At 44.7% G+C, this 14,381-nt stretch overlaps 5 protein-coding genes across 6 annotated transcripts; 2 read left to right on the top strand and 3 right to left on the bottom strand.

Annotated features, from left to right (window-relative positions):
• Window positions 1–69: 69 nt before the first annotated feature.
• Window positions 70–921, top strand: RB195_024741 (uncharacterized protein; the record flags this gene model as incomplete). Its single annotated transcript, XM_064212624.1, has 1 exon — window positions 70–921. One exon carries the CDS (start codon window positions 70–72, stop codon window positions 919–921), a length of 852 nt encoding a protein of 283 aa, XP_064068505.1.
• Window positions 922–949: 28 nt separating this feature from the next.
• Window positions 950–2,730, top strand: RB195_024740 (uncharacterized protein; the record flags this gene model as incomplete). Its single annotated transcript, XM_064212623.1, has 2 exons — window positions 950–1,903; window positions 2,446–2,730. The coding sequence occupies 2 exons, from the start codon at window positions 950–952 to the stop codon at window positions 2,728–2,730; spliced, it is 1,239 nt and encodes a 412-aa protein (XP_064068504.1).
• Window positions 2,731–3,802: 1,072 nt separating this feature from the next.
• Window positions 3,803–5,483, bottom strand: RB195_024739 (uncharacterized protein; the record flags this gene model as incomplete). The annotated part of the gene is made up of 6 exons (XM_064212622.1): window positions 3,803–3,986; window positions 4,382–4,483; window positions 4,809–5,003; window positions 5,061–5,195; window positions 5,248–5,309; window positions 5,424–5,483. 6 exons carry the CDS (start codon window positions 5,481–5,483, stop codon window positions 3,803–3,805), a joined length of 738 nt encoding a protein of 245 aa, XP_064068503.1.
• A 22-nt stretch (window positions 5,484–5,505) lies between these two features.
• On the bottom strand, window positions 5,506–6,958 carry RB195_024738 (uncharacterized protein; the record flags this gene model as incomplete). Of its 2 annotated transcripts, XM_064212620.1 has the most annotated exons (2): window positions 5,506–6,306; window positions 6,893–6,958. In XM_064212620.1, 2 exons carry the CDS (start codon window positions 6,956–6,958, stop codon window positions 5,506–5,508), a joined length of 867 nt encoding a protein of 288 aa, XP_064068501.1. The 2 variants fall into 2 exon arrangements, with proteins under 2 accessions (XP_064068501.1, XP_064068502.1); XM_064212621.1 differs by lacking the exon at window positions 6,893–6,958 and having other exon boundaries at window positions 5,506–6,165.
• Window positions 6,959–8,540: 1,582 nt separating this feature from the next.
• RB195_024737 (uncharacterized protein) lies at window positions 8,541–8,846 on the bottom strand (the record flags this gene model as incomplete). Its single annotated transcript, XM_064212619.1, has 1 exon — window positions 8,541–8,846. One exon carries the CDS (start codon window positions 8,844–8,846, stop codon window positions 8,541–8,543), a length of 306 nt encoding a protein of 101 aa, XP_064068500.1.
• Between the last annotated feature and the right edge of the window lie 5,535 nt (window positions 8,847–14,381).

Genomic DNA, 14,381 nt, shown 5'->3' with positions numbered 1-14,381 from the left:
TGCACGTGACGGCTGGCGACCTCGAAGAAGAGCGGGCAAAGAAATTGGACGTATGTATACTGTTTCACCATGAGATGTAGAACGCTACATCTCATGGTGAAACAGTATACATACGTATCCTCTTACTCAACACCAAAGGAAAGGAGTCGTTCCAGGACCTCAGAACCGTTGACAGACGCACTTAAAAAGTTTTCCGAAGCAGCAAAGGCTTCCGGATTCCTTGATGATGACACGTATTATCGTCAGAGTATTCAGGAAGCTGCACAGTTTCAGACAGCAGCAACGTTACGAAGTATTTTTGCTTGCTTGCTCTGTTACTGTGAAGTCGCAAATGCTGAGGAGCTTTGGAATGAGTTTTCGGCAACGATGGCTGACGATTACATCAGCAGAGGGCTAGGAGCAGAAGAGGCTATCGTTGTCGCCTATTTCGACGTCGCCGATCGGATGCTACTGCTTGGCAGAGATTTAGCCCAAATTATTGTGCCTCCTACGAATCAAAGACCTTCACCTCCCGAAGTCCCAATTGACTATCATCAACATGGAAGTGAAGGATCGCGATTATACGAATCGTTGAATACACATCAAAAGAGGGCTGCTGATGACATCCTTGCAGCAATGAACCGCAGTGAAAGCCGCTGCTTTTTTATCGATGGCCCAGGTGGAACAGGGAAAACGTACCTCTATAACACCATTTACAACCTGGCCATGGGGCAGCGACGTCAGGTGTTGTGCGTTGCTTGGACAGGCATAGCAGCCAGTCTTCTGCCGCGTGGGCGAACGGTAACCTCAACTTTCAAGCTCAACATGGCCGATGGGAATCGCACATCCTTGATGAAACGCCAGCAAAAAGAAGCACGACAACTTATAGCCACTGAAATTATCATCTGGGATGATTTCAATGACCCCAAAGTGCGCCCTTGAAGCCGTCGAATGTTTGTTGCGTGATATTATGCAGAACGATAAGCCATTCGGCGGCAAGTTGTTCATCATTGGAGGCGATTTCCGACAAGTGTTACCCATAGTAGAGCACGGACAGCGAGACGACTTCGTAAATTCATGTGTGACGAATTCTGTTCTGTGGTCACTTTTCAACACTCATAGGCTTCAAGTTAATATGAGAGCACGAGAAGCTGGACTTGAATGGGCGAATTTCCTGCTGAACTTAAGCAATGGCAACGCGAACGACGACAGTGGGCGCGTTCAAATTTTAGAGGAATTCCGGTGTCAAAGAAGCATCGTCATGGAGATTTTCGGTGAAACTATTAGTGCTGATGATACGGACCTTTATGAACGGGCAATTTTGGCTCCCACTAATATGAGTGTAAGGCGGCTAAATAACGATGCCTTGCAACGATTATGCACATCCAGTCCACACGATGAGCGCGTCTACAAAAGCATTGATGAAGCACTGTACCACGAAGGGAGTTCAGATGAACTGTACCCGATGGAGTATCTAAACACTTTGGAATCCACGGGAATGCCACCGCACGAACTTCGACCGAAGAAAGGTGCTATTATCATGCTTCTGCGAAACCTTGACGTTCTCAATGGTCTGTGCAACGGGACGCGACTAAGAATAGAAACCCTTGGACGGTATGTGCTTGGATGCCGCTTTATTTGTGGGAGCCGAAGAAATCAGCTAGCTGTAATACCCAGAATTGACAACTACTGGGATAAGCAGTTGCCTTTCCGACTACGAAGAAGGCAATTCCCTGTACGCCTTGCCTTTGCAATGACCATCAACAAAGCACAAGGACAGTCCTTCAACAAAGTGGGAGTGTATTTGCCAGAAGACGTGTTCAGTCACGGGCAGCTATATGTAGCTTTTTCCCGCGTAAGAGATCCAGTCGGACTGAAGGTCCATACACCACATGAATCAGTGAAAAACATAGTCTACAATGAGGTTTTGCTATGAAAAAATGCAAGAAGAAGGCTGAAGACAAAGAGGTGAGTAAAAAGCACTAATGTAGTGAAAAAGTACTACTGCAGAATAAAAGAAAAACTTCCGAGAAACATAACATTTTAGCAAACCAATCACTGCAAGGAATACGAATGGAATGAGAAGGGGAGAAGGAATTACACCGTTGGCGACGAACATGTTCCGCTAGGCTAGGACAGATTAGAGCATAAAAAACGAGAACGAAAAAAAAATCTTGATTAAGATCGCATGGAACAGTTAACTGTAGAGCAGAAAAAGGTTTCCTATTTTCTTCTACTGGAACCATGGAAATAGGCTTCAGTAGGTTCCTACTACTTTTGTCAGAAATTTTTGAAGAAGAAAACTCGCCACTCCTAGACACTTTGTGAAGCGTGCTTTGATATGAAAAGAGTGGTGACAGTGTACCGAAAAGTCCTGTTCTCATGATATATTTCACTACATGGCGTTCAGTAGGTTCCTACTACTTTTGTCAGAAATTTTTGAAGAAGAAAACTCGCTACTCCTAGGCACTTTGTGAAGCGTGCTCCGTCCACCGTTTCGAACTGCTGCCAGACAACACGACAGTTACTGCCGAGGTCTACTGTGCTCAACTGCAAAGACTGACCGACAAAATCCGCAAGGAGCACCCGAAGCTCGACAACCCCTCATATCGCGAAGAAGACTTCCCAGAAAATTCTGGAGCTCGGATGGGAAGTTCTACCGCATCCGCCGTACAGCCCGGTCCGGGCCCCGAGCGACCACCTCCTCTTCTGATCGCTTCGGCATCACCTGGAAGAGAAGCGCTACGATGATCGTGACCACCTCGAAAATGACCTTCGGGCTTTCTTCGCCTCCAAGTCGCCGGAGTTCTACGCCAAAGGAATCCGTGATCTTGTGAGATGCTGGCAGAAGGTTGTCGATGTTGATGGAGATTATTTCGTCAAATGATAATATGTTGTTAAAAAGTTGTGTTGTTTTGAAACTCCGCCGTATTTCGGCAGATACTTTCCGAACACCCTAATACAAGAAATCGCTCCCTACACAGCTATATTGCATGAAATTCGCCTTGAGCGTCGATATTCAGAAACTCGTGGAGTCTACTTTTTTACCTACTTTTTACTTTTTTCAAACTTGCTTTTTCGTGTGAAAGTAAGAAATTTGTCGCTGTCGGCTGAGAAGTGTGTTCTTTAAATTCTATTACGCTAAATGCACAAATATCACTTTTCGCAGGGACTGATCCCTGACTCTTACATTAAAACAGCGATACATCGCATTGAGCCACCGAACCACGTCGCCGTTTTCCCATCAGCAATGGAATACGAACCAGCCAATTCCTTATCGAAGTCTTTATAATCGCGCATAAATATGCGATCGATGGGGAAATATTACACATAAAGCACTTTATCTGCACTACACTTACCAAGTTGAGTCAGCGTACTTGTTTTTCAATAAGGTATTATGCTTCTACTTTTACTTAGTGCTCTGGCACTTCTGTTAGCTTCTGAAGGTCTCGTTTGTCATCAAGTTTGTCATCCGTTCCTAACCGAATTTTCGACGCTACGTTTCCTTACAACTGCGGATCTTCAATATATTGAATAGGCGGTAACGGAAGAGTGCCGAAGCACTGTGCAAGCTATGAAGGAAACTAAGATTGCTTTCTATGGTCTCTTAGTGCTCAATACGAAGTCACCTCTGATTAGTTTCATTTCTTTCATATAAAGCACTTACATAGAATTAGAAGGCTCGTCTTCACTGGACGTGCGGGCCCTGCGAAGACCGGCTAGGTGTGCGCCGGTTAAACTTCAGAAGGCACCTCTGAAGGGTTCTGTGGATAGTAAGTAGCTTCCTAGACGTGGCAGCGGTGTCTGCGCACGTCTCCGCTGCTTAACATAGCGCTGGAAGAACTGACGAGTCGAACAGATGGACACGAAGATCTTGGTCCGTCAGTTGGTCCGTAGCTTCCCTGAGGGCTGCTCTCATTCTTCTATTCAGTTTTCCTTTCGAGTCGTTTTCCATGTTCATAGAATGTCCGAGGTATACGTGGTACGTGTGAGTCCTATTCTCTTCCCTGCATCGTTCAATTCGTTGAGCATCGTTTCTGCTTAATTGGTATTGCTCGAAAAGAGAACGATGTCGTCCGCGAAACGAAGGTTCGAAAGAAATCTTCCATCAACGCGTATGTCCCTTTCTTCCCAGGATAGTGATTTCATTATCCATTGCAATGCAGCTGTGAACAGCTTCGGCGATATAGTATCGCCTTGTCGTATCCCCTTCCCAACGAGTATGGTGAGTGAGAGTCGAAAAGCTGTATCCTAGTCGTGCATCGATCGTAGCAATTGGCTAATGTCCTCACATACGACGCGTCCACACCTTGATCAACCAGCGCTGACAATATTGCATTCGTTTCTGTCGAAGGCTTTCTCATACTCGACGAAGGTTAGAACAAGAGGCAGGCGGTATTACCGGCAAATCTCTATGACCCTCGACACGGTCTGGATGTGGTCCAAGCAACTGAACCGTTGGCGGAATCCAGCTTGTTCTTGAGGCTGGGCTTCATCCAGTTCCCTAGATATGCGTGTGAGGATGATCTTGGTGAATACTTTGTATAACACGCTCAACAAGCACATCGGACGGTAGTTCCGAAGGTCCTCTCGGTCACCTTTCTTATGGATAAGTACGGTTCGCGAGGTCTTCCACTGGTCTGGGATCCTTTCTTTCTGAAGTTAGGACAGCATGTGCGCTGCTAAGATTACACGAAGCGGATGGCCACCAACCCCAAGAAATCATGCTGATATAAAATCAGGACCGGGAGCAGTCCCAGGTTTCATGCTCTTGATAGCGACTCGTACCTCCGAAGGGAGAATGGTGGAGCTTCGCCAGTGGGGATGACCGTGCTTGACACAGGAGTTGATGAAGGGAAAAGGTTCGAGTAGGACCTCTCCTAATTTCCATCTCACGACGAGAAGACGTATGAGTCTCATCTTCGCTCAGCAAGGCTGCTAGCGGAATATTATATTCGCGGAGATCCCTGCGGCACTTCTTTAGACTCGTTCTTCTTTGTGCTGCTTCCAGAATCTTCTTCTGCCTATATTTCAAAAGATCCTCCTGCAACACTTTCTTGCAGCTAGTGTTTGCTACTAACCGCTCAATGTGCGATGCATTCGAATCAAGCCTCGAAGCCCTTCTTCTTTCCAACAATTCCTTGGTGGTCTTCGAAATTCGATCCAAGTTTGTCGTGCGCAGCTTCGAGGCACGCTCAGCACAGGTTCGTAATCCTCTGAGCAGAATCTCGTAATCCACGTTTGGGTTCTCCTCGATGTGCCAGTCACCTTGGGGTAAGGATTCCTCGAGTACGCAATCGTCGTAGACGACTTCTTTTCTCCTTCACTGCCTATAGCGGATGTTCTTTTCCATGGTGTGGCTGAGTCGTATTTTCGCACGAAGGAGACGGTGATCAGAACCACTACAAAACGATAGTACTACTGAGACGTCAAGTGAACACCACCTCCATTTGGTGAGTATGTGGTCGATCTCCGCACGAGTCGCGACATTGGGCGATTCCCATGCTCACCGACGATTATCCTTCTTCATGAAACGAGAGTTCCTATGAAAGACGCCAGTGGCGGACAACAGTCCGGCCGACGATTGCCATTTTCATTCCGGTTCCATAGTACAAATCTTCCGATCCTGTATTCCTCTTCTGTGGCCTTTCCTAGTTTTGCGTTGAAGTCTCCGACAACGAATTCGTAGAAGGACTTCTCGTTGCGGATCACTTCCTCCAGCTCCTTGTTGAAAGCGTCCAATTCGGATTCATCAGCTGCTGATGTTGGTGAGTAGCAGTTGATGACACTGATGGATTTTTGGCGCAGAGGGCGGAGGCGAAGAATGGCCAGACGAGGTGATAGGATCTCGTGAGAACCGACGAGATGGACGATAGATGGGTGCACAACAAAACCAACACCGCCTACATTTCGCGACGGAACCTTCTCTCCACGAATGACGAGTGTACCGTCATTCATCTGTCGTACGTCGCTCCTACTGCACTTGGTCTCCTGCAGAGCAATCACGTGAAATTTGATACGCTCTGCAGCTCCGAAAAGGGCATGCAGGTCAGCGGAAACTGTTCTCGCGTTGTAAGTACACAGTCTGAGACAGTCTCTACGGCGAGTCGTGCGTGTGTCGCCTTGGTCCAGAATCAAAGACGTCCTGAACAACCTGAGATTTGATGGCCTCTCACCGGTCGCCATAAAGTCCGACGCCTGAGACGGCAGGGCCCAGTGTACAGGGTACTGAGGCAGTGAATATGCTGGAGTGGCAAAAAGACTTTTCCCCAAACTAAGCAGCCCTGCCTCGGCGAGCTTAGCTTTCACCACAGGTCGTCGCCAAACCTATATGAATCAGGGAACCACCTTGCGACATTTTTCCAGTTTTAGCAGTGGTCTACTGCTAAAAGTTTGGTGAGTTTTAGCAGTGGTTTACTCTTAGCTAGGCTTACGATTCCGAGAAGTCGGAATGTCGGATGTGTCGAACTCCTCAGCTTGGGACACCCTGCCGCAAAACGAACTTCCGCCGTGCACGCTCAGAGTCACCTCCATGCCACTATGAGGCGGTAAATCGTTGTGGAGGTTCATATAAAGTAGTAACACACAATTTTGTAGTGCTTAGATTTGATGGGTTTGACAACAAGTCGATTTGAAATTTTGAAATGATCAAAACTTTTAGGTAGCTAATTGCATTTAAAATAATTGGTTTTCTATATTATCACCTTCCACAACTTCATCACGTTATTTATTCTGCATCACATCTATTCAAGATTTCAATTGTTTGTGCTAGTTAAGAAGTAACCGAGAGGTTTGTTTATAGAAATCTTGATATTTCAGTATGATGCTATTGCCTCTGGTACGTTTCCTTTGTCTACAAACTTCTCGCTTCTGAAGGCTTTTCTTTTCGTTCAGGTAATGTGGACTCCCTTACCGCCTTGCACGTACGACGACATATGATTTTGCACGGTTTCAGCCACCGAAGCGACTCCGACACCATCAAGTATAAATTAGAGCAGAAAGAAAATGCTAAGTCGTCCATTTTCAAGATTGCCTCAAAAAGCGCACCAGTTTCATTACCAAAATTATGAAGAATAAATTTTTTAAAAATCATTCTGTGGTCTGTGTACTCTCTTTTTACCTTAACTGTTTATGCTAAAATAGTCTTCCTCAACCGGTTCTTCAAGTGTTCTTCAATCGTTTATTCAAATATTAAACAAATTTATTTTGAACTCAGGTACTGAATATGCATCATTAACGTTTTTTCTTCCTTGAGACAACTCTTCCATTTTTTAGCCGCAAATATCGAGACCTGAAAAAAAAATCTTAGAATACGTTTCAGTGGTGAATATCTTCTGATATGTTGTGAAAACATGCCATTCACTGCCGATCCTCCTTCAACTTACAGCACTACGTCTGAAAAAAAAGCAGTTTTCACTTCTATATTTCTGCTGAATGTTGTATACCTAAATTACACTAAATTTTGCACGTCTTAATATATGTTTATTTGAAATCGACAACTCCGCCTTCCTTTTCTCATTGTTCCTTTCAATATTGTCAAATTTTACGACCCCTACTTTAACTTTTTTTCTACTTTTCCGATCCCCTCTTACGACTCTCTCTTGAGAAATTCTCAACACGCGCTTGACCCTGGGCCAAGGTCAGCTGCGATGACATTTATCACTCTCTGTCACCATGCTTGACGTCGCTATAATATATACTGAAGTAATTAACATCTTCAAATCCTTAAAAATATGCATGAAAATGCATTCTAAGGCATCTTCCCTGCTCCGACACCCATCTTTCGACCTCCTATTGAGAAATTCTCAACAACCGCTTGACCCTGATTATGGCCGTGCAGCAACAATGGAGCAATCTGACTGACGCAAGTGGAAGATTCACTTCTTTTGTTCCGTATTTTGTTCATACAATCTATGAAAATCGAGAAACAAAACTGCTGTTATCTCAGAAGTGTAAAAAAGCTAATGCTCAACTATAAATTGACCATCTTGAGAAACACTAAATCAGTTTGCGCCAATAGTCGAACCATTTCGATTACCCAACAAATATTTTTGTAATTGGTGATCGTTCGTGAAGCATCATTTAGGGGGTGCGTGTCGTTAGGTACCCGCAGCCTCCGCGACAACCTATCCTTAAGGGAAATGACTGGCAACGGCTATCGTCAATTGCGCTGCGCAGCAGTTAATAGCGTCAGCAGAGCATTGTGCTGCGTCTGCCCTATGTCCCGCCCATCACAACGTCTATCTTCGACCCTCATAGTCTAATGAGGTGCTCAACCAGCGGATGAGAAGATGTGGTGCAACCCCAGCTTTGACTATCTTCGTCGCTTACGCTCCAACACCAAGATACGAAGAAGAAGAAGTCGGAGCTTTCTACATAGACCTGGAAAAGTTCTACAGAGAAGATTACCTTCTGCAAGGTCATAATTGATGACTTCAATGCTAAAATTCGCCCCAGAAGGACGCCTGGAGAACTTTACATCGGAGCCCACAGCCTTCAAAGAATGAGCAGGGAGAGAGGCTCCCCAACGCTGTTTTTAAACGTCCCGTTCAACACCAACGTCATTGCGATGCGCTGTGGTAGCCATTGCCGTAACCATTGCCTAATTCCCCTGACTTGGAGCCTTTCCAGGGATTCTCCTGTACACAGCATATGTCAACACGGCGTTTTCTGAGACTGTGTGCCAGTTCACGACTTATTCGGGTAAGTGTCCCAACGTTACGTATTGGATGTTGTTGGTGTTGGCGGACAAACTTCTTTGGTTGGCTCCGTCCTTTAGCCGGTAGCCCTCGCATATTTGCCACATTGCGCGGGCGAGGACAATGTGCTTCGCTTCTGGAGGACGCCATAGCTTCCGAAGAATACATAGTAAACATTAGCAGTATGACGGGGGTGTTGTCCACGGTCAGGTTGTCGCACTGTCGCTTTGAGGCGTGAGGTAGGATTTGCAGCAGTAGAAAGACTTACATATAATAATTACAACACGGAAAAAAACAAGTCAGCCGGTAGTCCTCCCATATTTGCCACATTGCCCGGGCGAGGACAATGTGCGTCGCTTCTGGAGGACGCCCTAGCTTCCTCAGCAACTGGAAACTGTGTACTACTATATCTTCATCTTGTTATTTGAGTCAGCTCTCTAACTATTTCACGATTCCACGCACTAGACAGCATGGACTGTTCATGGAAAATATTAGGTCAACCGTAAAGTTATATCCGCTTCTGTTACAACAAATTTCGACACGTAAGCACATGTTTATTTGATGCATGTTCGTCTGTCTATCTTTACCGCTTAATGTGTACATGCCGACAAAGCAAATTAAATAAAGCATAGGTGATTCAAGTTAGTCTTAAGTGTGAAGCGAAAGTGTACCCATGGCTACTGATAAAGTCTATTTACGCCACTGTATTCTATGTGAATTTCAACAAGGAAGAAATGCTACAGAAGCATGTAGAAGTTTGTTGGTTGGTGAAGGTGAAGTTTCTGATAAGATACTTTTCTCATAGCCCTTACACCTCTAAACTAAATTTGACTCTGAATAAGAGCTGTGTTTACGGTGAGACATTCGAGGACTAGCACATTATGAGCTTTAAAAAATGAACGAAAAGCTCAATTCGGAGAAGTATTGTCGGCAACTGGATGATTCAAAGACAGCATCCAAGAAGCCAGCGATGTTCAATAGAAAGAACAACATACTGCATCATGATAATGCCAGGCCACATGCTGCTTTGGGGACTCGTCAAAAAATTACAGAACTACGCTAGGAAATTCTGTCGCATCCACCATATTCCCCGTACTTGACAACCTCCGACATCCGCTTGTTTTTGTTTTTACAACATTGTTTGGATGGCAAAAATTAAAAAATGAAGAGGATGTCAAACGAGCACTGGTTCAATTTTTCGTATCAAAAAATGAAAAGTTTTTCAAGAATGGGATACACAAATTGCCTTCACGCTGGCAACATGTCCTTAATACTAATGGCAGTCATACTATTAAATAAAATTTCTTGACGGTAAGAAAAAATTTGTATTTTGTTTCATTCCAAAAACGGACAGAACTTTCCGGGATACCTAATTTTAAAGTGTTCAGTCGAATAAAGTGGGTGCTCCTCGGTTTGTGGTCATAGGAAAACTTGACCCATGTGGGAGTTATCGTCTTCTAAAAGGGATGGCAAGCGTAGACCTATTCGAGAAATAGAAACAATTGCCGCCTTTTAAACTCCCACAAGTGGGTGCAGCGCACTCGCTTAGAGGTCTGCTGTAGCCGCACGGTCGATGTTTCGAAACTCCCTCTGTGGAAACCAAGCCTTTCATCCCTTCGGTTGATAAACTGGCACCGAACTCGTCCGAGAGGATAAAAGCACTGGCTTGATCATCGGCTGGCCCCCGTAAGTCGTTCTATAGGTCAACACGCGTATTACAAATTGCAGTAAAATGCATTGGCGCATCCCAAGTGGATTGATGTCAATCACTCCCATATTGACCACTTGTTTGAAGGTCTTGACAAGAGGAACGACTTCTTGACAAAGGTTGGTATCATGTCACCACGACCTCCTTCAAACGGCATTACCAAAGATCTTGTGAACAGCACAATCTTGTTACCCTGCTTAGTGTTTTGTTTAGTGGTTATCAGTCATGGGAGCTTCATCGTAACTAATGACGTCCACTTTTCGAAACTCAGTTATTCTTTTTAAAGTGTTTTTCCATACTTTCACACACAAGACTGTTGCCACTACCACATAGCTTGTCGATAAACAACAGCTGGCCTTCAATTTGTTCGATAGCGTTGATCACAAAAAGACTTCTTGAAAATAGAACAATGGCGATGACAAAGCGAAGATTTGAGAGGGATCACGTATTCCTGATTGAGGCAAATGATTTCATTGAAAGATTAAGAACAACGTTTCTGGCGTATCAATCCGCTTGGAACGGACCACTGCGTTCACTTTATATCAGAATCGTTCGAGGTTTACAAACGCTTTCTAGCCTACACAGTCACTTGGCGCTAGGGCGGTTTCAAACCATAGATAGTGCAGTCACTGCTGGACTTCTTACCGACTGCACTACGCTTGTCCCGATTAATATCGTTATCCATTGTAATGCAATCCTGAGCCGCTTCAGCAGTATAGTACTCAGTTGGTTAACTTTCTCACATATGTCACCACCTTGATCCACACCTTGATCGCCCAGCGCTGACAGTATTGCTTGCGTTTCTACACTGTCGAACGCTTTCTTATAGTCGACGAAGGTTAGTACAAAGGGCAAGCGGGATTTCCAGAAAACCTCTATTACCCTCAACACTGTCTGGATGTGGTCAATACAGCTGGAACCTTGACGGAATCCCGCTTTTTTTCAGAGTTGGGCTTCAGTCAGCATCCTAGATATGAATTATAAGAATGGTCTATGTGAACATTTTTCATACGACGCTTAGCAAACATATCGGACGATACCTCCGAAGGTCCACTTCGTCATCTTTTTTATGAATACGAACGGTTTGCAAGTTTTTCTATTGGTTTGGGATTCCTTCTTTCTGAAGATAAGACTTAATGTTGGACCCTAGAATTATATGAAGTGGATGGCACCAGTCCGAAGAAAGTCTGTTGGTATATAATCAAAACCGGAGCTGTGCAAGGTTTCATACTCTTGATTGCGACTCGCACTTCCGAATGGAGGATCTGTGGTGAGGCTCTACCAGTGAGATTGATCCTGTTTGACACAGGAGTTAACGAACGGAAAAGGTTCGAGTGGAAACTTTTCATCTGAAGACGGAAAGAAGAGTGAATCCTGCCTCCGCTTAGTAAGCCTGTTAGCAAAATATTATATCGGCGTAGGTCCTTGCGGCGTTTCTTTAGGCATGTCCTCCTTTGTGCTGCTTCCAGAATTTCTTCTGCATGTATTTCGGAATTCTCCTGCAAAGATTTCGGAAGTAGCCTTAAAGTTTTTCTTTCCGATATTTCTTTGGTGGTTTCGAAATTCGTTCCAAGCTTTTCATGCGCGGTTTCGAAGCACGTTCAGCACAGGCTCGTAGTCTACGTTTGGGTTTTCCTCGACGTATCACTTGCGTTGTCCTCGAGTATACAATCGTTCTATACGACATCTTTCTTCCTTCGTTGCTGATAACAGATCTTCTTTTCCATCTTGTGACTGAGTCGTATTTACACTCAAAGGGACGATGATCAGAACCACTGCAAAAGGATTCTACTATCGAGATGATGAGTAAACAGCACCTCTTGTTGGTTAGTATGTAGTCGATTTCCGCACGAGTCGTGTCATTGAGAGATTTCCATGTCCAGTGGCAATGATCTTTCTTTATGAAAATAGAATCCATATGAAAGAGGTGAGTATTGGAGAGGAAACCCGGCAGGACGATTCCCGTTTTCATTTCATGTCCTCCTGTGTGGCCTCTCCTCGTTTTGGTTTTTTTTTCTTCTCCGACAACGAATTTGTCGAAAAACTTCCTGCTGCGGATCATTTTTCTCAGCTCCTCATAAAAGGCGTTTAAATTGGATTGATGAATTTGATAAACAACAATTGATGATAGTTATGGGATTTGGTGCAAGAGGTGGAAGCGAAGAAAGACCAGATGAGGTGGTAAGATCTCGCGAGAGTCGACGAGATGGACGACAAGTGGGTGCACAACAGAACGAACACCACCTGCATCTCGCGATGGGACCTTTTCTCCACGAATGACAAGTGTACCGTCATTCATCGTCGTACGTCGCTCCTTCTGCCCTTGGTATCCTGCAGAGCAACTGCATTGATCTTGATACGTTCTCTATAAACAAACTCTGAGAAATTGTCCAAGGTGAGTAGCGCACGTGTCACCGTGATCCAGAAACAAAGTCTCCGAAACAACTTGAAGTTTGATCTCCTCTCACCGGTCGCCATACCGTCCGAGATCTGAGACGGCAGGACCCAGAGTCCAGAGTACTGAGATAGCGAGTATGCTGAAGTAGCAGATAGACTTTTCCCTAATCTAGGCAGCCCTGCCAATGGCGAGCTTAGCTTTGATCATAGGTTGTCGCAAATCTTTGTGGATGAGGGATCCACCTTGCAACATATTGCCCAGACGGCGATGGATCTTAGCAGTAGTGTACTCTTAGCTATGTTTCCGATTCCGAAAACTCGGAATGTCGCAGGTGTAGAACTCCCTTTCAACTTCGAAGACCCTTCAAGAGAGCGTTCCTGTGCAACGCAGTTCGACCCCTACAGTCATTATGAAGAGGTAAACTTTTGTGGAGGGTCGCACCACTGCATACAGAAAATCAAATAAATAATACATGAGCTCATAAGATCATCTTTGTTATCCAGACACATTTTGCTGATATACTTCGGTTTAGTGCAGAAAGCGACTGCGTAAGAGTCTCTGTATAAGATTGCTGGAGGGTAGCTCTATAATCGCTGCAAATCCTTTTCGAAGATTATTTTTCCTTGAACATCGCTGAATTGCAGTGCTCACCATATCAGAAATAAACGGCATATAGAAAGGTGTTTCCTGAATGGTCATAACGCATTTGTCTGTAGCGGTTACTGACCGCAACTTTTCTAGCAACCTCTATATATTCTTGCCTTTCCTCCCTTCCATTGCAAACGGAGGTGGCTGTGCGAAATATATTTGTTATTAGTGACTTATTAACCTGTGAGGGATGAGCAGAGAGATGGTGAACTACGAAATTCTCGTTATTGAGTTTGCGGTACTGTTCTATTTGAGATGGGCACTTTGACATTAGGGAAGAAGAAATATTCTCTTTTAGCTTGTTCCAAAGCTCACCTAATATGCCCCGACTGTTCATTTACTGCATTGAAGCGGTTGTCTTATTCTGCTTGACAGGAGTAGACAAGGATCGTCGATGTAATGGCAATGAAGAAAAAGCCGTGTCTCTCAAATCGGTACCTCAATTTTAGCCATGAAAGCAATGGCAGGCGCTGATCATAAGCGTTGTCCGAAGACAACTGATTTGTGTGAAATAATTGCCCAGTCATCAAAAGACCATGTATTTGGGACATTCCCTCAGAACAACAATCAACTGTTCCACAGAAAAGCCATACAGATTAATTGAGCTGAATGAGTTGAGTGTTTAGGTAAAAGCTCCAAAACCGCCTGCAGAGCGGAGTCATCGGAGACGTTCGTGTACACTGTAGTAACATCGGAAAACTCTATTAGATAAGAGTTATCAAAATGTGTTTATTTGAAGGGATCACCCAACGAATCTGACGTGGCATGGATTTATGACGGCCAAAGACTATATCGGGGCGTAGATTGCAAAGATCTCGCTCATCTCTCCCTGCATCACTGTAAACAGACGGATTCGGAATGTGGTTCCTTACGGCGTCCTCTATTGCAACGCGCCACACTTGCGCCCCGCACCCGCCTGCATATCCATATTGAATGAAATGAATTGCCC

Source organism: Necator americanus, chromosome X (genome assembly GCF_031761385.1).
Source record: "Necator americanus strain Aroian chromosome X, whole genome shotgun sequence".
NCBI classification, from domain to species: Eukaryota; Metazoa; Nematoda; class Chromadorea; order Rhabditida; family Ancylostomatidae; genus Necator; species Necator americanus.
The sequence above is the reverse complement of the archived record's forward strand: the minus strand, read 5'-3'. Positions and strand labels throughout refer to the sequence as shown.